The sequence below is a fragment of the Nannobrachium achirus genome (genome assembly GCF_963921795.1).
Source record: "Nannobrachium achirus genome assembly, chromosome: 2".
Lineage (NCBI taxonomy): Eukaryota > Metazoa > Chordata > Actinopteri > Myctophiformes > Myctophidae > Nannobrachium > Nannobrachium achirus.
Genome location: NC_137811.1, coordinates 20315552 through 20340106, shown reverse-complemented (window position 1 = coordinate 20340106; position 24555 = coordinate 20315552). Strand labels below are relative to the sequence as shown.

Genomic DNA, 24555 nt, shown 5'->3' with positions numbered 1-24555 from the left:
ATAGGGCATTCCACAAGTGTATTCTCTTTACCGAATAAGAATAATATCAGGTTGAACTCCAGCTATCTTCCTTAACCCTGCAAGACCCAAATTAATTTCTACTGGTCAAAAAATAAATAAAAAAAATCAGATGGTGTTGTAGGAGTCCTAATCACAGGAAAATGTAATGTTGAAAAATTAATAATGTTTTAGTAAGGTTTTATAGCCATAAATCATGCTCTAATTTGCATTTTGGGGATATTTTTCACAATAATAACACATGTACATGTACAGTATCTAGACATTCAAATGATCACGAAAAAAAATATTACAGGCATTTTACTTATGTATTTACTGGGGTATTTATATGCAAGTATCGTGGCCAATGGCATTGTAATACTAAACAATAGGATTTAATGGTGATGTTAATGTGAAAAAAGAACAGGAAAACTATAACATTTTTTTAAAAATGTTGCCAAAAAGCAACGCTGGGCCTTGCAGGGTTAAAACGTTGATAATCATATGGATTTTTTTTCCCCTTCTCTATAACTCACAGATTGCTATTGTTCTGGCTTTGTAACGTTAACAGATGGAGACTGAACCCTGTCCCTGTGGCTTTGCATTGTCGTTTCTCATCAGATCTAACCGTATGTTCTCCAGGGTTCATGCAGAGAAACCCCCAGATGCCCCCCTACGGCTCCCCCCAGTCGGCCTCGGCCCTGTCGCCACGCCAGTCCTCAGGGGGACAGATGCACCCTGGGATGGGACCCTTCCAGCAGAACAACTCCATGGGGGGCTACGGCCCCCAGGGGGGACAGTACGTCCCCCAAGGTGAGTCAGTGGGCACTGGGGGCGGGGGGACAAAAACACAACTGCTTTATTGACCACTTGAACCCGGTGTTAAGTTTGACAACTAATTTTGATTTCGTTTTGTCATAACCTTTTGAAAAAATATTTAGTTTTAGTCATATTTTACTCATCTGAAAAGCCTTTAGTTTTTGGCTAGTATTAGTCGACTAAATATTATGATTTTAGTCAACCAAATATTGATGGTGTCGTCATTTTACACGTGGTTGCATGCCGAAAATAGCTGATCTACAAGCTCATAACGCGTCGCAGCATCCATATTCTGGGGTGGGGGGGAATTAGCCAGTTGACAAGTTTAGAGGGTTTATGTGGTTACAGTACGTTGCCACTCGATATTTCAAAAGGCTACAGATGGAATTCTGAAAGACCCCAACATTTGTTTGCTCTATTTCTGTTTCTTTGTTTTGTGTGCGTGTGTGTGCGTGTCGCTCAATTCATAAATCCTTCCCATGCGCGTGTAAACATCAACAGTCTGTTGTTGCAAAGTTTGCCCCCCCCTGCTCACTTCCTGTGGCCCATGGTATGCGTTCCTTTGCCTCGCAGGAATTCCATGCTATCGCCCCGGCCCTCCCTCTGACTCCAGAGCCCGCTCTATTTATAGCCGGGTTGGAGCGGAGAGTCAGCTGACGTAGCAGAGCCTCCTGTCAGTAGAGCTGGCGCTGTGTTGTGTGACGGAGGCTCTGTGTGCTCAGGGTGCACACAGCTCGCACCGCTAGTTCCCACTGGAGGGAAGAAAGTTCAGCCTCCCACAGCTCCCCTTAACAATGGAAAAACTCAGCCGAGAGACCAGTTCCTCTCTCCAAGGTTTTAATTCCATGGACCCCCCCCCGTAACTCAGTTTTACAACGGAAACCACTTGTACGACTGTCAAGAGTTAAGGACCTGTAAAGATCCCTTAGGTTCCTAACTATCAATACTTTAGCTGGGGACCTCCTGGTACCGCCTCAAGGACCCCTTTGTGCCCCCACGGGCCCCACTTTGAGAACCACTGAGTTAGGAATTAACGATCTTGGAGATGTAATTCAATTTGTGGTCTTGACGGGAATCACGACAAACATTTTAGAAATCGGTGTTTGAATGAATAAATAATTGCCATCCTTGTCATCCTCAGGTTACCCCGTCCCCCGGCAGCCTGGCTATGGCAACATGCCCAACGCCAGCTACGCGGGGCCCGGCATGGGCCCCATGAACCCCATGGCCGGTCAGGGCGGCGGGCCGCCGTACGCGGGCATGCCCCCCGGACGGATGCCGCCGGGCCAGATGGGCGCGCGCCCCTACGGGCCCAACATGGGCCCCAACATGGGCCCCAACATGAACATGCCACCTCAGGTGGGCTCGGGGATGTGCCCGCCTCCGGGCATGAACAGGAAGGCCCAGGACGCGGCGGCGGCCATGCAGCACGCCGCGACCAACTCCATGCACAACAGGTAAGGTCTGCCAAGGTTACGTCACCTCCATGTCAACAAACCTTTAACCCATTTAGGCCTAGAATTATTGAATGCTTTAACCAGTGAAAAATAGCAGATATACAAGCTCACAGCGCGGCACCGAGTGCCGCGCTGCGAGCTTGTAGATCTGCTATTTTTGAAAAAGTCGTGAAAATGTGTGCAAATCTTTGAATATATGTATTTTCAAAGCGAACGTTTGTAACTCAAATTTTGCTTCTGGGTGGTCCCTGGAACTAGATATTTTGAAATGGGGGTCCGTGGCCAAATAAATATCATTTTGGGGGTCCTTCTCATGAAAAGGTTTGACCACCACTGACATAGTAGTCTCTCAAGAACAGACTAACTGAGCTCCAGTTGAGTGAAAAGGACCTTTTCTTTGACGATGGCTGGCCAGATTGCTGACATAGAAACATAGGTTTTTTCCAAAAATCTTAGAAGGATTCAAAAGACACTTATAGAATCGGGTCAAAATTCAAATTTTCACGATTTTTCAAAAATAGCAGATCTACAAGCTCGCAGTGAGCTTGTATATCTGCTATTTTTTTATATTTAAAGCATAAAATATTGCGTCATAATGTGTTCAGGCCTAAATGGGTTAACACGGTTGCTCTCGGGCTTCCAGTGACCCCACAGGCAAGAGAACACTAAACAAATGATAGATGAGCATATAGACATTCAGTGGCTACTATCTACAAAGAAAACAAATAAAAGAACCGGAGAGATGGTCTCCATCCACACATTGACATTGTCAAGAGGAAGAAGCATCAACAGTGTACTTTCAAATGTTATTTTTTGCCTCTTCGGGAACAACACAAACGGACGGAAGCGTTTCGTCAACATTTGAAGTACATAGTTGTGTGCTGGATTCTTCCTCTCGACTGTTTGTTTGTGAAACCTAAGCCTTTTTACAATGGGAGTGTTCGTGCAATGTGGTTTCCATACCATCACTTTTCCACATCTATAGAAAGCAAACTAGTGTGAACTGAGAGGTGCTATTTATGTGTTGATTTCATTAATCGTCCGGCAAAGCTTGGCCAATGTGACCCCGGATGTACAACAAACTTTGAGCGCTTTGTGCCAAGATGTAGGCCAGATGTAGGCCACGCCTCAGAGCCCGGACAAAGCTGGATGTTGGAGCCTGGCTCCTTCCAGGAGCACTGCTCCAAAACACATTGCGTTCCAGACATGTTCACTTCTTCGCAGCTAATGCCATTCCTTGTTCCAGTGCTCTCCATCTTTTCTCAAGTGGATTAACCCATTTAGAACGGGTACACATTTTGTGTATCATTATTTTATGCTTTAACTATTGAAAAAATAGCAGATATACAAGCTCACAGCGCGGCACCGAGTGCCGCGCTGCGAGCTTGTAGATCTGCTATTTTTGAAAAATCGTGAAAATTTGAATTTTATCCCGATTCTATGAGTTTTGAATTTTTGAAAAACCTATATTTCTATGTCAGCAATCTGGCCAGCCATCGTCAAAGAAAAGGTCCTTTTCACTTAACTGGAGCTCAGTTAGTCTGTTCTTGAGAGACTACCATGTCAGTGGTTCTCAAACCTTTTCATGTGAAGAACCCCCAAAATGATATTTATTTGGCCACGGACACCCCATCTCAAAATATCTAGTTCCAGGGACCACCCAGAAGCAAAATTTGAGTTACAAACGTTCGCTTTGAAAATACATAATATTCAAAGATTTGCACACATTTTCACGACTTTTTCAAAAATAGCAGATCTACAAGCTTGCAGGTGCCGCGCTGTGAGCTTGTATATCTGCTATTTTTCACTGGTTAAAGCATTCAATTATTCTAGGCCTAAATGGATGAATAAATAAATGAACTGCTGTTGTAAGTACGTTTTGAGTGACTCCTCATAACCCTACCTCCTCTCATCCTCAGGATGCCTGGGTACCCCAACATGTCTCCAGGCATGATGGGCTCCGGCCCGCCCTACGGCCCACCCATGAACAACATGCCTGGCATGATGAATGCGCAGGGTGGGCCTCCGTTCGCCATGGGGCCCAACATGTCCAACAACTCCTCTGGTGGGTTATGTACTCATATATGTTGTTTGTATATTTTGGACCGGACAGTATATCGTCGTTGTCGGGTGGAAACCTTGTATGTCCAAAACCGTTCGTTTTGCATTTTTCATTTAAAAAATGATTCAAAGTAGTGAAAACAGCCGATCTACAAGCACACAACGGCGTTGTGTGCGTGTAGAACAGCTGTTTTCACTACTTTTGTGCGACGGCCTTGTCTGATGAAGCAGGGCTTTATTGCGAAAAAACGTACAAATTTGAAACTTGGGAGATACAAGGTTTCTGCCCGACAGCGACGATATATTAATGAATATTCCAACATGTAACAATAACACGAGATATTGCATGAAGAAAAACTATACATTTCTGCCATGTTGCAATGTTAATACATTCGTGTAAACACGTTTTGGGTAACAGGAAGAGTTTTATTTTTTATTTTTTTTAAACAGAAACACACTGGTGTGTGTATGGGAAGAGGGGACGATCGCATGGTGCAGTCAAACGGCTCTATCTTTCACATAGACGATCATGACTAAACAAGGAATATTTTCACATACTACGAGACTTTGAAAGAAAGAAAGTTGAGCATTGAAGCAACAGCAGGCAGTTTTTTCTGCTGGTTGGAGTGCAAAACGACCGGCATTGGAGCAGTGAATGTTATTACTAATGTTGGTCTGTGTTTTTTTAGGTATGGCCCCCAGTCCAGAGATGAACAACAAGATGAACAACAAGGTGGACGGGCCCGGAACGCCCAAACCGGAGACCAAATCCAAGGTTGGTGTCGACTCTCTGATACTTGAAAACAACTGTGTTATCCACGGAAACGGGGTTCCCTGTTTTTCTTTTTCTTTTTTTTGGAGCTGTGTGAAACAGAGCTCCGCTATAGGCAGTAATGTGTGTCTGTCCTCACTAGTACGAGTCTGTCCAGTCAAGTTTGAAGAGGATCTGCCCATGCGCGATTTTAACCCACACACACACACACACACAAACACACACGTGCTCTGCACATGCGTGACACACGCACACGCACGCATACACACACACACACACACACACACACACACACACACGGCTCGAACGAACACACAGAAAACGTAGCAATTAGCAAATCTACAAGCTCACAATGAGTCGCATCCCGGCCGAAATTGACTAGTAAAGGCGGACGTACACTACACGATCATCGGGGCATTTAATTACCCTCCCGACAGTCGGGCTGCCTCCGACTGAAAGGAGCAGCAGACAACCACAATCACAACTACAATATTACCGCTGACGGCGTCGCGCGCAGCAAATGCCGAAGCGTTGAAACGGCACATCTGCACGTAAACAGCGCGAGCCCCAGACAAACACACTCCCAAGAACAGGAGCGCTCCACCTTGTACACGAGCACATAGTAGCCTACGTCCTTTATACAGTGCTCCCCAGACCCCCGCACCAACACAACAGTGACCACCGAATGCATGCAACAACGGCCAGAGAACCCACATAGCAAACAGGTTTGGCCCGAATCCGGCTGAAATCCGGCAGGTCTGGCTGACTATATGGCCCACTATTAATCTGTCCTATAGAAGCAGATATTTTCTCAAGTTATATGTTTGTTATGCCTATTATGGACAGTATTTGTTATTATTTCAAATAATAGTAAATATGCTACATTTGCATAAAGCAAGTATTTGTCTACTCCCATCACACACACAGATCTAGAAGACATAGAATGTAAAAATATAGATCTAGAACACATAGAATCAATCTAAAAAATATAGAACTAGAACACATAATTTATAGATCTATAGAATTCCTAGATCTAAAACACATAGAATAAAAAACATAGATCTGGAACTGCTCAAATTCACAGCTCCACTTCGAACCGAGGTTTGATTTTTTTAAGAACAGTGGTTCTCAAAATCTATTTTTTAAACAACTTTGAAAAATCTAAAGTGTTTGAAAAATATTGAATCATACTGATGGCATTATAGAATCAGGTTAAATCAAGATTCATTTTCTCAATCAGAATATTTTTTCCTTTAATTTGTTAGAAATTAAAAAGAGGACTACATTATCCCATGCCAGATGCCGATCTCGGTTTTGGAGAGTCACAGACCACCTATTATGTAGGTTTTAACTGTGGGCTGGTTTTGCTGCTGTGCCAGCAGTGGTACATCGTACGGTTTCACAGTCAACCGTCTAATTCACCACATCATCAATCAACAGACTCAAGGTCACACTTTTCCCTAGTAGTGCAACTTGATGGTTTCAGCGGTCGCTCAATCAATGTGAGGTGTATTTTAATAGCGGCCATTGAATGTAAGGTGTATTTTAATTGCGGTCATTGAATGAATGCGATTTTGTATCGACTTATTTATGCCTCTTAGGACTAAAGCAAGCAAACATCTCTTTCAGTTACTGGGATAGCAAATCACAACGTAGTTCAATTCGATTGTATTAAAGTGTCAAATCACAACAAGTTGTCTCAAGATGCTTTACATGTAGAGCCGATACCTGACAGTCTCACCCTTGAGCAAGATATTTTGCGACAGTGACAACGAAGAACTCCCCCTTAACTGGAAGATACATCAGGCAGACCCAGGCTCTAGGGTGGGCGGCCGTCTGCCTTGACCGTGTCGGGGGTAAAGAAAAAGGGGGGAGAGAGATGGAGGAGAAACAGAGATACAAGTAGTAGCAATAACAATATTTCTACTACTTGTTAACTCAAGTGTTGGAACCCTGAACATGGGGGGAGGGAGTGGGGCCGACGCCGCGTTATTTGTTTCTTCACCGTGTTTCCAAAAGTTGCTGATCTGGGCCTCTTGTCCGTTTCCCTCTGACAAAGAAGTCCAATTCTTCCACGACGACCAACGAGAAGATCGTCCGGCTCTACGAGCTGGGACCCGAGCCCGAGAGGAAGATGTGGGTGGACCGCTACCTGGGCTTCATCGAGGAGAAGGCCATGGGCATGAACAACCTACCCGCCGTGGGCCGCAAGCCCCTCGACCTCTTCAGGCTCTACATGTCTGTCAAAGACATCGGAGGCATGGCACAGGTAGGCCTGTCTGTCTGTCTGTCTGTCGCAATTAAGGCTGTCACGATATGACATTTTACATGACGATTAATTGTCACTCAAATAATTGCGGTTAACGATTAAATCGTGTTTTTGTTGTTGACAATTACATTTCTGTTCGGCTTCTAGGCTTTGAAGTTGCACATGGCAGATATTATGACACATATCCTAAATATACAAAGAAATTACTGACATATTTGACAACTTTCTACTTAAAAAATAACATTGGTAGTGGAAATAGCCGATCTACAAGCTCACAACGCGTCGCGATGCGACGCGTTGTGAGCTTGTAGATCTGCTATTTCCACTATTTCTGAAAATGTTTATCATTGTATGAACATTTTTCAACATTCACGATTATGACAAAATATTTGCAATTATGTCAAATAATTACGATTAGACGATTATGTAATAATTGTGACAGCCCTAGTCGCAATTATTATACACAATTTCCTGATCACAATTATGTAAGCTAATTGCAATTATTTCTTTCACAATGGTCGTAATCGTTTACATTCTTCTGTTGATTTTATTTTATATATTTATATAAAAGCATGAAATTATTCAATTTAAAATGCCACTTTTGTTAACCTCTTGAACCCCCAGCATCCATACTCTGGGGGGACCCTTTGCCAAAAATAGCCGATGAGTTTGTAGATCTGCTATTTTTGGCGAATGGATTTAATTTGTCTAGAGTGAAATAAGATCCTACCAAATGTGCTCTTTACAGGCCCGTTGTATCAAGTATACAGGGTCTAAGTGGAACTGAATTTGCAGCTCAACTAAAGCTAATTCATCCTAGTGTGTGACAAGAGGACAATTACACGCTAAATGAAAATGATTGTTTTTATTTTTATCACGGTAAACGATAATAACGACTATGGTCCCGTCCTCCCCGTCTATCCTCAGGTGAGCAAGAACAAGAAGTGGCGTGAGCTGGCCACGTCCCTGAACGTGGGCACGTCCAGCAGCGCCGCCAGCTCCCTGAAGAAGCAGTACATCCAGTGTCTGTACGCCTTCGAGTGCAAGATCGAGCGCGGCGAGGACCCTCCGCCCGAGATCTTCACCGACAACAAGAAGAACCAGGCTCCCAAGGTCCAGCCGCCCTCTCCAGGTTGGAGCCCTGCTCTTTGTCATGTTCTCTCCATTCTCTCTCTCCCTCTCACTCTTTCAGCAATCTGGTAACCCGTTTGTTAAAAACAAAATGTGTCTCTAGGGGGCACCACCTCCGTTTTTGTGTAGAAACGGGAACTTGGTTTGGCTCCTCCCCTTACTTGGTCCACTTCCTGCGAGGTGCTTCTGTGTTTATACATGTTTAGGGCAGTGGTGCTGATAGATTCTGTTGTTGGCAGAATCTGTCTCAAGACATTACTCTTTCAGAATGTTCGTACTTATCAGGGCGACACGTTTTTTTGTCATATTTATTGTATTCCCGTTAAATTGTCGCTGCCGGGTGGAAACCGTTAACTTTTGCGGAAAAGGAAAGAAGAACCTGTGTTCCAATCGAACCGATGTAGTTGTTCTTAATCACTATGTCTTGGTAATACTTTTCATTGGTTAAATAATATTTATAAAAACTCACACACTTGAAAAGATAGATATAGAGATACGTTTTCTGCCAGACAGTGACAATACATAATAATGCACATGACACTATATTAATATGTTGAGATATGAATTTAACTCGTTACTCGACAGCCATAATCCTTAATTCAATGCAATTGAGACTCAAACATTGACACCCACTTTAATCTTCACACACAATGATGAAAGTATATAGATTGAAAATAATTATAAAGCATATTAGAAATGTGCAGGAGATAACATTGCAATTAAAACCACTGTTTGTCCTGTGAAAAGTGGAAATTAAGAAGGAAGAGACATTCAATAAAGAACAACAATATAACAAAAGGAAAAGGAATGGCTAAGACGGAACATGATGAGGGAATTGCAAGAATGCCTGGTTGAGCAGAAAAATTGGTCGTACAAGTCTAATTATACCGTCTATCTAGCATCTAATCTCACCTCCATTTTTAAGATTCAACCTGCTGTGTTGCGATGTCATTAAAGCCCTGCCACTTCTCTCTTTCTGCTTCCCCTCTCTCCTCTCTCTCTCTCCTTCCACACTGAAGCGTCGCTCTGCTCCACGGCGGGCTCAGGCTCCTTGCAGGGCCCCCAGACGCCCCAGTCCACCAGCAGCTCCATGGCCGAGGGGGGAGACCTGAAACCCCCCACCCCGGCCTCCACCCCTCACAGCCAGATGCCCCCGATGCCACCTGCCAGGTGAGGCCCGTTCCTCTGCACCCTCCCCCCTCCGGGGGTCACCTCACCATCACCATTAGACCAGGGGTCTTCAACGTTTTCAGCCCCAAGGACCCCTTAGTTGAGAGAGAGATGACGCAGGGACCCCCCACAACCTGTTCATAGATTCTGTATAGTTTCATCGTTTGACAGCACAATCATCAGTGTATGTTGGTTTCATGTCAATGTGTGTTTTCAGATATTTAACCACTTGAACCGCCAATACTTCTTAACCTTTCACTCTGTACTTAGTCCGCTCTTTTTCCCCTCTACACCAAAGCTTTTTGCAGTAAATAGCCGATCTACAAGTTCATTCCCCCTCTTGGTGACACACTCGCAGCGAGAGGCGTTGTGAGCTTTTAGATCTGCTATTTTTGGCTAAAGTTCTTTGAATATGGACACTAGGGTTCAAGTGGTTAATATAAAAAGGAGGAAAAAATGTTTCTATCACACAAAGATTTGGAGGATCCCCTGTAGTAACTCTGAGGACCCCCTGTTGAAGACCCCTGCATTAGACTATCTGCCATTGCTAACACAAGGCAGCACGCAGTGTGACTGGCAATGCGAGGCTACATCACCATAGACACTGATTGTCATTCCAGTGGAGAGCTTACATTTTACGGATCCGCTTTAAGTGTTTAGCTTCAACTTGGATTATAAAAAGCTCATGATAAATCTGGAGGACAGTGCTTATAGTGCTAAAGACGAAACTCCTTGAACGATCACGCAAGACGGTGCCAGCACAAGAAAAAAGCGCCGTTCACAACAAACAATATAACTCACTATAAATATGTACATTTTTACAATTGTTCTAACGGAAGTGGCATTTGCACAGTCCACACCACAACTAGAACAACACCGATAGTCGTAAACGATGTAGTTTTGGATCACTTCACTTTCAGAGCTATTTTATGTTTGATGGCCATTTGAAAGACACCTTGGAGGCAATCGGAACTCATTCAACCTTTTGTTATGAAGGGAGATGAGTTGACAATTTATGACACTAGCTGGTCGTCTAGCTCAGTGGTTCTCAACCCTTCTAGGCTGCGACCCCCAAAATAATCATATTTTAACTGGGAACCCCCCAACCCTGACACTAAGAGTTGAGCCATTACGTTTTGTATAACACGGTTCTGTTGTGAAATTAGCTGATCTACATGCACACAACGCCTCGCGTTGTGAGCATGTAGATTGGCTATTGTCACAATTTCTGCCTCTAATATTTGACAATTTTGCCAATATTTAATTTGACATTTTAGAGGTATTAAATAGTCCTTAAATTGTCACTTTAGAAATGTGTAGATACCCTCGATACACTTAAACTTTATGTTAGTTTGTTTACTGTTGAGTGAGAAAACAATGTTGCACATTAAAGGAGTAGTTCACCCACAAAATAACTTTTTTTCTATTGATTAGTCAAGACAAAAATGTGATAACAATAAATTTACCCTCATTGATTCCGGATGGGGACCCGTTTCGAAACGGGTCCCCATCCGGAATCAATGGGGGTAAATTTACTCGAATCAAATTTTTGTGTTGGGAATGTGACAAAACCCAAAAAATATTATTGAACTCAAGTCTCCATGGCGTGACTAATCAATAGAAAAAAAGTCATTTTGGGGGTGAACTACTCCTTTAAGTTAATCATCTGGGGACCCGACCCTCAGGTTGAGAACCACTGGTCTAGCTGGCATTAACTCTCGGGTACAACTATCTTGCCCTCCTAATAATTAATAATCGGAGTCAGATTACTGCATGCGTCTTTCCATGTGGGCTCTGACCGGCTCTGACACAGCTTGTGTTTGGTACCAGTGTTTACTGAACGTATTGTTCACAGGTTTGGACGCTCGCATAATCATCGCTGTAGTTATCGTTCTTGGTGTGACCTGCCCTTAACAAACAAAATATACAGATATAAAGGATAGGAGGAAAGTGCAAACCAATTACTTTCTTTTGGTTCTTTATCTCATCCTCAATGTTCATTCCCACTCTTGGTGACACTAGAATGACATGTTAGTAGGACTGATTGCATCTAAAAGCAGGGAAAGCAATTATTCTGCCTACATACATCATGTCCTAGTATGAGTGAGTAGGGAAAGGGGATCAACGTCAAGCCATTCCCTTGTTTGGCGCTGCAAAACCTCGGATGTCTGTCTCGAAGAATATGAGTATTGGCAGAATCGCAGGGAGTTTAGAATATTTGGCGGTCCCAATCCCATTTCCATTCTTTACAAGATCGGCGGCTATAAAACTATGACGTTATGACCAAATAAAGCCATAAAAACACAGAGATTACACACGTTTATCGATAGACCAAGAGTAGCTATATGGAATGGAAAAGTAATTAGACCCTTCTTTTTCTTAAAATTGCTAAATACATGGTCCAAATACTTAGTTTCCATAAAAGCGATTATTTGCATTGCAAACCGATTCGATACAGATTATTTGCTTTGTAAAAAGCAGTTTTCGATGCAGTTACTATATCGAAATGAAGCAGGGACCCCCACAACCCATAGATACCATATAGTTTCATCGTTTGACAGCACAATCATCAGTGCATTTTGGATTCATGTCAATGTGTTTCCAGATATTTAACCACTTGAACCGTCAATACTTAATAAACTTGACCTTTCACTCTGTACTTAGTCTGCTCTTTTTCCCCCTCCACACAAAACCACTTTGCCGAAAATAGCCGATCTACAAGCTCACAACGCTTCGCAGCACGAGGCATTGTGAGCTTATAGATTATAGATTTTTGGCTAAAGTTCTCAGAATATGGACGCTAGGGTTCAAGTGGTTAATATAGAAAAGGAGAAAAAAAAGCTTCTATCACACAAAGATTTGGAGGACCCCCTAGGGGTCCCGGACCCCCTGTTGAAGACCCCTATACTAATGTCTTTCTCTCATTTGACTCACCCTCCACTTCATTCATCCTCTCTCTCTCTCTCTCACATCATCCCCCCCTGCCCCCCACCTGCCCCTCCTTCTCCTCTAGGAGCAGTGTTAGCCTGCAGGACCCCTTCTCTGAAGGGAGCGACCCTGCCTTCCCCAGGAGGAACATGACCCCCAACTCGGGCTACCAGTCTGGCATGAGCACCCCGGAGATGCAGGGCCGCATGGGCCCCTACGAACCCAACAAGGACCCCTTCGGCGCCATGCGGAAAGGTGGGCATCAGTGTGTTCTAGGGCATTCACGAATAGTGATTTTTAGTGTTCGAATTATTCGACCTCAAAGTATTCAAATAGTCGAATATTCGACAGGACTGGCCAAACTGTCAAATATTAAGTAAGCAAGAGGCAAACATTGTGAAAATAGCCGATCTACATGCATGTAGATAGCATGTAGATCTGCTATTTTCACAATATTTATCTGCATAACTCACATTAAATGTAATACCTACAATTCCAAGTGCTTGTCAGGGTGGGGGTCCCCAATTCAAATATGTTTATTTAGGGGGTCACGGCCTAAAAATGTTTGAGAACCCCTGGTATAGAGCATTAACAAATTCATCCACCAGGGGCATTGACAACTCATTCTTATGACTTCTTATCTAGCCGTAAACTCAAACTTAATGCCGCTGTTTTTCCTTTTTCTGTAGTGTTTATTTTATGACATTGGGTTAATCTGTTAAGCTATGCTATGTTCATGAAGTGAATACATAGAACCACAATGGAAAAGAAGTACCCAGGACCTTTTTGTGTTGTCCTTTTTAACCTTAATTATAAACCTGACTAATAAAAGTATTGAACGGATCAATCCATGTGTGTCCCAGCAGTAGGGGAACAGTTCCTGCCTGCCAGCCAGGGACCCAACAGCGGGGTGGGGGACCAGCAGCAAGGACCCCCGCAGCAGCAGCAACAAGCTCCACAGCAACAGGGACAGGGACCCCCGTTCAACAGGGGGCCCCCGGGGGCCATGGGCAGCATGGGCCCCATGGGGCCCCGGCAGCAGTACCCGTATGGACCAGGCTACGAAAGGAGGTGAGACTTCACTTCACACACACGGACTGCAGTGTTTTCTCAAACGTTTTTAACACATTTAGTGCCAGGTATATAATTGTACCTTATTTTGAAGACCCATTGAAGCCACGAGCGTGTCCATGTTGTGCAAAGTCGCGCTGTTGAAACATGGATTGAACATTCCTTCTTTCGCCCGGAAAAGCATCAGTGGGCCGGTATTCCGACACTAAAACTGACCCCAACTCTAACCCTAACCCTAAACTTAACCTCAGTAACCGCGACGAGTAACTAACCTGCCGACGCTAGTTGGAACAGCGGCCCGTCGGTATATTGAGTGGACCCCGACTGTTACAGCTTAGATGCGGGCCAGTGAAAAAAAAGCGTTGTCAACGCGATCTGGAGATAAATTCAGAGATAAAGCCTGCAGAGGATTGCACTGAAGCCAACGGAGGATTTCATTTCCTGATGACGTCATCTCCCAAAGGATCATGGGAGGTTTTTGCATCACCCGCTAGTCCCAATGCCCGCACGCTACTTATTATTTAATATAAAAGCGATATCCCGACTTGAATCTACTTTAGTCATATATTATCATATTATATGTTGAAGTGGTCAAACTAGCAATAGAGTACATGTTCAGAAACATCTTCCATAAGACCTGATGGATAATGGATTTAGATTATCGCGATAATATCTATAATTCTTTTTTTTTTGTCACAATAATCGTGATATGACATTTTCATATCGTCCCATCTCTATTCTCAAAGCACACAGTTCAGTTCAGTCATCATGAGATTCTATTGCTTTGCTTTATTCCATGTACAAATGGAACCAAATGGACCCTTACCTGTAAAGTAGCTAAAGGTCCATTTAGAACCACCTCAAGAGGAGAACAGTTTCACCTGTAATGACATTCCCGAAATGGCAACGACGGCATTATTAACACTTTGCCGTCCGAAATAGAATGGTTGTTGGTAGATTAGCCGTGAAATTTCTATTATTATATTATGATCTGAACCGCATTCATTTTACCAGACATCCAGCGCTATATCACGTGGTCTTCATCCCCCATTACCATTCCGCGATCCCCCGTTGTTTTACTCACCCCAGTTCCCAGTGAAATTCTCAATCTGCATTGGCTTAGAGTGGGAGATTCGGCTGACGCATCATGTCCCTGTGCGTTTCGCGTGCGCGATCCGTTCACGTAAATGTCCCCTCAAATAATCCACGTGTGACTCAAGAGTAGAACTGAAAAGTATCGCTAGCATAGCCACCAGCACGGCTGCAGTAGAAGCACTCGTGTACAGACAGTAACCGAATGGGGGAAGGTGCCTTGGAGAAGGAAAGGGCCATGACATCACTTCTGCTTCATGTCAGACCAGCCATGAGCTATCAATGCACGAGTGGTGACTAGGGAAGGTTAGACGATCGCCGATTTTCGGATGAAAATCATTTATTTCGGTAAATACGGGAAAGTACGGGAAAAGACGATTGGCTGCCCCTCCCCCCCTAGGAAGTCCGATATAGTACGGTTTTAATATTAAGGGTCTCCCCGTGGCTTGGAAAGGGTTAATCATTTTAAATGTGAGAATTATGCCATACTGTTAAAGGAGTAGTTCACCCCCAAAATTACTTCTATTGATTACTCACGGCATGGAGACTTGAGTTCAATCATATTATTTTGTATTTGTCGCAAGACAAAAATGTGATCGTTGTAAATGTACCCCATTTCCATCCGGAATCAATGGGGTACATTTATTGTAATGAAATGATTGTCTTAGGAATGAGACAATTACAAAACAATATGATTTAACTCAAGTCTCCATGGGGTGTGTAATCAATAGACAAAAAGTCATTTTGGGGGTGAACTATCCCTTTAAGAAGGGTTCTAATATTATGAACGTAATCACCATACGTGTAGTAATCACTTTAGGAATGGTCTACTCTAGTGTTATTTTGAAAAGAATGTACTTTAGCTAATTGTAAAAGGCAGGAATCTTCCCTTGTGCTACAGCTACTAATTCAACCAAATCAGAGATGAAGCATGTGCTCTGTTTGGAACTACAACCACAAGACACTATGCATGTCTGTGTCTACTCGCTCCAGGGGGAATTTCACCAGAATATTGGTTGAATTGGAGATAATTTAATAAGCTATTATGCAAAAAGGATCACATAACAAGAGACGACTTCAGAATCATAGTGCATGTTATGATTCCCTCTGCGTCCTCAAACACTGTACTGGTTGCAAGTATCATTTGGATTGTCCTCTTAATCCATTCAGTCTGGGATCCGACATCTCTGTCATTTTAGACACAGGTGCTGTGTCTTCGACAATTCAAAAATAGCAGATCTACAGGCTCGAAGAGCTTACACAATACACAAAGAGCTTACACATTTTTTGCTCAAATCTTTTCTTCTGTTGCGCCATGGAATAATATGTTTTGAGATGGGAGGAGGGGGGCAAAACACATATAATTTTAGGGGTCCTTGACACTGCCCCACTGCACTGCAGGGTCATTAACATGTCTGTACACAGACAAATGTGTCTGTGGCAAAAACTTTGTTTTCTTTTTACACACATACCCATTTAGAACGGGTACACATTATTGTGTATCATTATTTTATGCTTTAACTATTGAAAAATAGCAGATATACAAGCTCACAGCGCGGCACCGAGTGCCGCGCTGCGAGCTCGTAGATCTGCTATTTTAGAAAAATCGTGAAAATTAGAATTTTGACCCGATTCTATAAGTGTCTTTTGAATCCTTCTAAGATTAGATTTTTTGAAAAAACTATGTTTCTATGTCAGCAATCTGGTTAGCCATCGTCGAAGAAAAGGTCCTTTTCACTCAACTGGAGCTCATTTAGTCTGTTCTTGAGAGACTACCATGTCAGTGGTTCTCAAACCTTTTCATGTGAAGGACCCCCAAAATGATGTGAATTTGGCCACGGACCCCCATCTCAAAATATCTAGTTCCAGGGACCACCCAGAAGCAAAATTTTAGTTGCAAATGTTCGCTTAAAAAATACATATATTCAAAGATTTGCAAATATTTTCACTACCTTTTCAAAAATAGCAGATCTACAAGCTCGCAGCGCGGCACTCGGTGCCGCGCTGTGAGCTTGTATATCTGCTATTTTTCAATAGTTAAGCGTTAAATAATGTTAGGCCTAAATGGGTTAAATATTATTTTGATCATAATTCCCAATTACTGAATGTCAAGTCTCCTGGTTTTCTTCAGAAGGACACTGTACTATCGTATGACACTGTACTAGTGTCATATACAACTAGTACTGGTGTGGTTCCTCAAATGTTTTATTTGCAAGGACCCCCATAACTCTGAGAGTGTACAAATGGAACCATATGTACACTCTCAGAGTTACAAGCCTGTTATGGTCATTCAGGGCTAGCTCTTTGTGTTTCTGATCATTTTATTGTTCACTTATTTTGTATGTCCGTTGCAAAAATTATTATTTTTTTTAACAAAAATGTCCACCACAAGCTAGGATGGTGATGGCAGCTGCTTCACAGCTATAGCAACACATAACGTGGGTTAATGTTAACAAAACATTTTTGGTGAAAAAGGTACACAGAAATGCATTGGTCCTTAGCCGTGTGTGAACTGGCGGTCTATCCTCAGACACTATCCAGCCCAGCCATTTTGTTTTCGTGGCGAAATAATATTTCTTTATAACTCAGTTCTCCGTTAGTTTTTAGCCCCTTAAGGAGTGGAGACAGCATTTACCAGCAACGCTGAAAATTGACAAATATTTTGTCTTGTGGCTGGTGTTAATTTTCCGGCCTGTTACTAACTAAATGGAGTGGTAGTCAGCACTTGCTAATAAGAATGGAACAGCCCCTGGCTTTCTTCAGCGCCCGGGGCTCAAAACGCACCCGTTTCCTTCTGCTGCGGTGCCTTATTTAATGTGTTAACGCACGCTTACTGTATTTGCAAGTGCTGACGACTTCATTCGCTATTTTTGGGGTAAAATACATTCGGACATGTATTATATAAATCAGTGGTTCTTAAAGTGAGGTCTGATCCTTCCAGGAGCTTCCAGGGGGCCTCCGGGCTAAATTGTTAACGGTTAAAAACCAAATGAACCCTTCCTTCCAAGACTAACTCCCGAGAGTTATAGACGGCCATAGCCTAACGCAGTGTTTCCTCAAATGTGGGTACTTGCACTCCTAGGGGTATGTGGAGGTACTACAGGGGTTTATGTGGGGAGGGGAAAAGTGAAACATAAAAATGTTAGCGAGGTTTACAATTTTGTCGACCAAAACTATGAAGCAATTAAAACTAAGCTGTAATGACTAAACTAAGACTAAATATATTGAAAATGTTGTCAACAAATAGACTAAAATGTTAGGGAGGGGAGTAGTGGAGAAGATTTCCAGTAGAGCTAAAAGACAAGTCATTTTATGTTTGGTTGCACTCCGGTGTTGCGCTATATAATATATATATTGTGCTATATCGTCGTTGTCAGGTGGAATCCTTGTATGTCCAAAAGCGTTCATTTTGTATTTATCATTTGAAAAATGAACTAAACTAGTGAAAACAGCCGATCTACAAGCACACAACGCCTCGCACCGCGAGGCGTTGTGTGCTTGTAGATCTGCTGTTTTCACTACTTTTGTGCGACGGCCTTGTATGATGAAGCAGGGCTTTGCTTTGCGAAAAACATTTACAAATTTGAAACTTGGAGATACGAGGTTTCTGCCCCGACAACGACGATATCATATATTGTTGTTGTTCCAGGGCGGAGCAGGGTATGGGTCCAGAGGGCACCATGGGCTCCGGGGCTCCACAGCCAAACCCCATGATGGCCGCCAACGCCGACACCACGGGGATGTATTCCCCCAACCGCTTCCCACCGCAACAGCCACGGTCAGTTCACCTGGGAGATCATCTCCTGCCCTTTACACCCATTTAGGCCTAGAATTATTGAATGCTTTAACCAGTGAAAAATAGCAGATATACAAGCTCACAGTGCGCTGCGAGCTTGTAGATCTGCTATTTTTTGAAAAAGTCGTGAAAATGTGTGCAAATCTTTTGAATATATGTATTTTCAAAGCGAACGATTGTAACTCAAAGTTTGCTTCTGGGTGGTCCCTGGAACTAAACATAGGGTTTTTCAAAAAACCTTAGAAGGATTCAAAAGACACTTATAGAATCGGGTCAAAATTTTAATTTTCACGTTTTTTCAATAGTTAAAGCATAACATAATGATACACAATAATGTGTACCCGTTATGAATGGGTTAATATTGGTTTGATGCCAGATCATGCCACCAGCGACTGAATAGCCGTTCAAAGAACTTATTTGTGACTTATCTACAAGCCCATGTGTCTTGTGCTTTAACTTGTAGTTCGGCTATTTTCGCGAAGAGATTTGAGTGTTGAGTGAGAAAGAGGAGTGTACCTGCTATTATAGAGCGTTGGGGGACTCTGGTTTTTAGTGGTGAAGCATTTCCTCAAGTACTCTGTGATGTGGTTTGGCTGGGTGATGTTGACACAGTGATCTACACTATATGGGCTTCCCTTTACAGCTTGTCTAATCAGCCAAATAAGTTGCAACGATTGACTTGATTCGCTTTGCGCCCCCATGACTTCCGAATTTAATTAACCGAAGAATCTTCTTGAGAATTTTACAAAAAATGTAATAAATGTTTAGGCAATTATTACATACATTTTTTATTTATTTTTAATATCTAATGGCATGTCCAAAATGGGGACGTCGGGTTGAAAGTGGTTATGGTCTATATCAAGGGTCTTCAACAGGGGGTCCGGGACCCCTAGAGGGTCCTCAGAGTTACTACAGGGGGTCCTCCAAATCTTTGTGTGATAGAAACTTTTTTCTCCTTCATATTCTGAGAACTAGCCAAAAATAGCAGATCTACAAGCTCACAACGCCTCGCAGCGTGAGGCGTTGTGAGCTTGTAGATCGGCTATTTTCGGCAAAGAGGTTTGTTGTATAGGGGAAAAAGAGCAGACTAAGTACAGAGTGAAATGTCAAGTTAAGTATTGACGGTTCAAGTGATTAACTACGTATCTGAAAACACAAATTGACATGAATCCAAAAATACACTGATGATTGTCCTGTCAAACAATGAAACTATAGGGAATCTATGAAAAAAGTGGTGGGGGTCCCTGCTTCATATCTCTCTCTCAACTAAGGGGTCCTTGGCCTGAAAACGTTGAAGACCCCTGGTCTATGTCCCATTGTGCCATGTGTTTAATACAGCACCGTGAGCAGCTCATATAGCATACGCGGCTGTGAGCAGTGACTCTGACTGGGTGAGTAAGCAGTGTGACACCGAACATTAGAACAAGTGGAAGCTGACGGGGATCTTCTAATGTTTGCAGGCATGATTCCTATGGTAATCAGTACCCTGGCCAGGGCACGCCCCCTAGTGGCTCTTACCCCAATCAGCAGCCTGGAATGTACCCACAGCAACAACCGGTAAGTGATCCGTCTGACACACACACACACAGTCACACACACACACATACACACACACACACACAGACACACACACACTCTCCAGTCTCACACCAACGCTGATACGCCGGGAACAAATGATGTCACACTGAAGCTATTCAGTTTTCAAGTATAGGTTTCGTCCTTTGGTGTTGGCACTATTGTTGCGTTTCCTTTTCAAATGTCCTTTTGATGCTATCTGGTTAACTGGATGCTGGCTACTCGTGTGCTGCTTTGCAGGGCTTTAATCTGGGTCAACTGATGCTATCGTCCAGGGGGGGTTTCCCCCCAAAACCCTTTTTTATTCTTTTTTAGTTCCAGACCCAAAAAAAGCAACTATTTGGTGTTTCCCTGGGACCCTAATGTACAAAAATACAAGGGCAGAAACCTTGTCTCCATATTCTATTTTTTTTTTTTTTTTTTTTTAAGCGGTGAAAACCGCTTCCAATGAATGGCTTTGTGTGTATCATGCCCATATATGGTAATTTCAGTCCAGAATGAACAGGCTTTTTCAAAAACAGAATGTCCGTTTAATTACCATATATGGTGATCTCAGTCCAGAATGAACAGGGTTTTTCAAAAACACAAAGTATGTTACCTTATGTCCATATATGGTCACTCCAGGCCAGAATGAACAGGTTTTTCCTGTCCCACAGAATGTCCGTTTAATTACCATATATGGTGATCTCAGTCCAGAATGAACAGGGTTTTTCAAAAACACAAAGTATGTTACCTTATGTCCATATATGGTCACTCCAGGCCAGAATGAACAGGTTTTTCCTGTCTCGTACGTGTAAAATATCAGTCCAGAATGAATAGGCTTTTTCAAAAAGCAAAATGTGTGTCCCTGTCTATTGCATTGAATTGGTGAAGCTTCACATGACAATTCAACCCTATAGATAATAGCATGGTTTATACTAAATAATTATTAACTTTGCTATAGTCAGCATGTCATACCAGCTCTCCAAATACATTCAGAATAGAGGTTTTATCTGTCCACCGCTTCACTTCGAACCGAGGTTTGATTTTTAATGAATGCCCTACTTGATCATACTACAGCGTCACACAATAGGTAGGTCTTGTAGATCTGCTTTTTAATGTTAATCCTGGAAACTACAGAGACAACTTGATTGTTCACTTAAAGATGTGATGACACCCCCTGAAAATGAACATTATGTGACAGTAGGTCACGTGTTCTTTCTACAAACGCTCTGAAAACGGAGCGAGTGACTGCATAGTATACTTCGTCCGTCGTACGGTACTGCGCGCAAAATAGATGATTTACAAGCTCACAACGTGTTGCATCCGCAACGTGTTGTAAGCTTGTTGGCTTGTTGGCACGGCTATTTTCTGTCACGACCACACACACACACACACACACACATTGTGTTGTGGGGAGAAGTCATCATGCGGAACTAGGGCTGTCACGATTATGACATTTTACATGACGATTAATTTTCTCTCAAATAATTGCGATTAACGATTTAATTGTGTTTTTGTCGTTGACAATTACATTTCTGTTTGGCTTTTAGGCTTTGAAGTTGCACATGGTAGATATGACACATAACCTAAATATACAAAGAAATTACTGACATATTTGACAACTTTCTACTTAAAAAATAACATTGATAGTGGAAATAGCGGATCTACAAGCTCACAACGCGTCGCATCGTTGTGACGCGTTGTGAGCTTGTAGATCTGTTGTTTCCACTATTTCTGAAAATGTTTGTAAATGTATGAACATTTTTCAACATTCACGATTATGACGATTATGACAAAATATTTGCGATTATGTCAAATAATTAGCGATTAGACGATTATGTAATAATTGTGACAGCCCTATAGAAGTCACTCATGTGGAACAGTCAACAGCTCCACGGACATAGACCGACTTGACAGCAGGCGTCCTGCTGTCTAGTCGGACACAGCCGCAGGACACAGCCGCTAAAAACTCAATTTTGTTTTCCCAAAACGTTTGCAGAACTACAAGCGTCCCGTGGAGGGCGGCTACCCGCCAGCCAAGCGCCACGAGGGCGACTACCCCGGGCCTTTCCCCGGCGGCCAGCAGCAGCCAGGGCAGCAGCAGCAGCAGCAGCCCGGACCGCAGCAAGGAGGCTCCACGGCGCCCTCCTCAGGCCCGCCGGAGTCGTACAACCAGTACAGTGGCGGCGGCGGCGGCGGGCCCTACGCCGGCCCCGACCGCCGCCCCCCGCCGGGCCCCGGCGGCCAGTTCCCCTTCCCCTTCGGCAGGGAGCGCATGCAGGGCGCCCAGGGGCCGCCCAACGCCCAGGTAGGGGCCGCAAATAAGCCATAATTTTCCTTAGTGATGAAAGTTCTATTCATTACTTTTTCAATTTAATCAAAAACTCTGTGACTGGCAAACATAGTGAAAATGCCAGATCTAAAGCCCAAGCCACACTGATGCAGCAAGTCGCAACTGCTTGCAACAAAACAGTTTTTAAGGATACTCCACACCAATGCAACTCCTTGCAACTGCCATTGGGGATAAACACAGATATAAAAAGCTAGATACCTCATCCGTCGCTGCAGTTCATTGGCACGACTGGTAAAACAGGACTGGCGGAAGTATGGAACTGTGGAGGGCACTCTGCCCCCTGCAGTGGGAAAGAGGGAGTCCCGCATCTGATTGGCCTACCGAGCATCCCATTCTGTGACGCACAAGGAAGCGTCCTTCAGAATTCCGGAAGCTTGCCAGTCCTCTTTTACCAACGCCCCAGAGCTGGTGGAGGCGTCTACCTTTATACGTCTATGGGGATAAAGGTTGCATGCAGCCGTTTGGTTGCATGGTGAATCAGTGGTGTGGTTTGGGCTAAAGAGCTCACAACGCGACGCATTGTGAGGTTGTGGATCAGCTGTTTTCTAAATATATATATACTTTTTGACTGTAATGACATGCCCGATATAGGGATTTATTATTATTTTATGAGCTACATTTTCATAATCTATTAAATCGATTAGTTTGAATTAACCGTTTCGCGGCTGGCCCAGGGGCCCAACATGCCTCCGCAGATGATGCAGCAGCAGCAGGGCCCCGACGGCCCCCAGGGGCCCGGCATGTGGCAGGGCGGACCCCGGGAGATGAACTTCCAGAACTACCCCGGCAACCGGCAGGGCGGCCCGCCGGGGGCCTCCGGTGGGGGGCCCCCGGGCCCCGGCGGCTACCCCGGCATGAACCGGGGCTCCGAGGAGATGATGCCCGCCGAGCAGCAGCGCATGAACCACGAGGGCCAGTGGGGAGGGGGCCCCCAGATGGGCCCCCGGCCCGGGCCCCCCTACGGCCCCGGAGCCGCCGGACAGCCCATGTCGCGCGCCGGCGGGCCGCCCGGGGGCTACCCGTCCCCGCAGGGCGTGCAGAACCACATTCCACAGGTAGGGGGCAGGGTGGCTGTCGCCATCATGGAATTTTGATTTTCAGGCAAATAATTGGGGGAAAGAATCAAGCAGCGCGCATCAGGTGGCGCTCTGAGCAGCTGTCTGTTATATGCAAGGGATAATTACCTTCTGCGCAGGTTGTTGTGGATGAATAACTCCAGACAGGATGAAGGGAGTTACATATAAACAACAACCTGAACTGCTTAATAATTAAAGGTAGGGTAAGTGATTTAATTTAATTTAAATAATAGCAAAATGGGTCTATGTTCTGATAGCACTAGTTACTATAGAGTGTTTGGACTTATCCCCTGTGAGGAGAAAAAAGCTGTTTCAGTTTTGGTGGAGGAGACAAGTTTTCCTCCAATCAGGATAGAGTGGGGCCTTCCTCCAATCATGGTCGAGTGGGGGCGGGACTTACGCGCACCAAGGCCAGTCCCCACTTGAAGACCCTCGCCTGGCACCTACATGAAAACTGAAACTTACCCTAGGAAATCACTTACCCTACCTTTAATAAACATTGTCATAAATGCTTTATGCTTCCAGTCGCTAGTTAAAAGTCTTCTTTCAATCACCATGATATGCGTATTGTTAAATTATGGTCCTGTGTATTTTAAAATTGATGATAAAATGGTGTATACCTCAGGGGGAGGCGTGGCTAGCTTGATTGACAAGCTCCCAACCAATAGCATGTATTGACCCACACCCCCCGCTCTGTACCAACCAATAGAAACCGGGTACCATTTTCAGGACAGGATGCAGAAAGATGGCGGCATGCACACACTTGCTAAATAGGCTTCATTTACCGTCTGTAGAGTATATGGGCTTAGCTTTGTCCATCTCTTTTTTGGAGCTGTGTGAAGCACAGGCTCCCTATACGTGGCCGTGTGGGTCTGTCTGTGTGTCTGTCTGTGTGTGTGTCTGTATGTAGCCTGAACTTCCTAAACTTCGGCACGCCACTAGTCCCACAGTTTTGCCACCACACACTCGCGCCATATGTCAAATCGAACGGCTTACTCGGGAATCG

The 24555-nt window shown here is 43.9% G+C and overlaps 1 protein-coding gene across 8 annotated transcripts in view; it reads left to right on the top strand.

Annotated features, from left to right (window-relative positions):
* Positions 1-24555, top strand: part of arid1aa (AT-rich interaction domain 1Aa) — a 55079-nt gene that overhangs the window by 19751 nt on the left and 10773 nt on the right. For 2 of the 8 annotated variants that reach the window (XM_080754323.1, XM_080754320.1), the window contains exons 7-19: positions 640-810; positions 1958-2273; positions 4193-4338; positions 5024-5109; positions 7166-7375; positions 8303-8507; positions 9526-9676; positions 12696-12859; positions 13471-13675; positions 18417-18545; positions 20024-20120; positions 22120-22428; positions 23148-23528. In XM_080754323.1, the coding sequence (XP_080610449.1) occupies positions 640-810; positions 1958-2273; positions 4193-4338; positions 5024-5109; positions 7166-7375; positions 8303-8507; positions 9526-9676; positions 12696-12859; positions 13471-13675; positions 18417-18545; positions 20024-20120; positions 22120-22428; positions 23148-23528 (2570 nt within the window). Of the gene's footprint in view, positions 1-618; positions 811-1957; positions 2274-4192; positions 4339-5023; positions 5110-7165; positions 7376-8302; positions 8508-9525; positions 9677-12689; positions 12860-13470; positions 13676-18416; positions 18546-20023; positions 20121-22119; positions 22429-23147; positions 23529-24555 lie in introns of all 8 variants that reach the window. The other 6 variants (XM_080754322.1, XM_080754319.1, XM_080754324.1 and 3 more) reach the window with 3 other exon arrangements.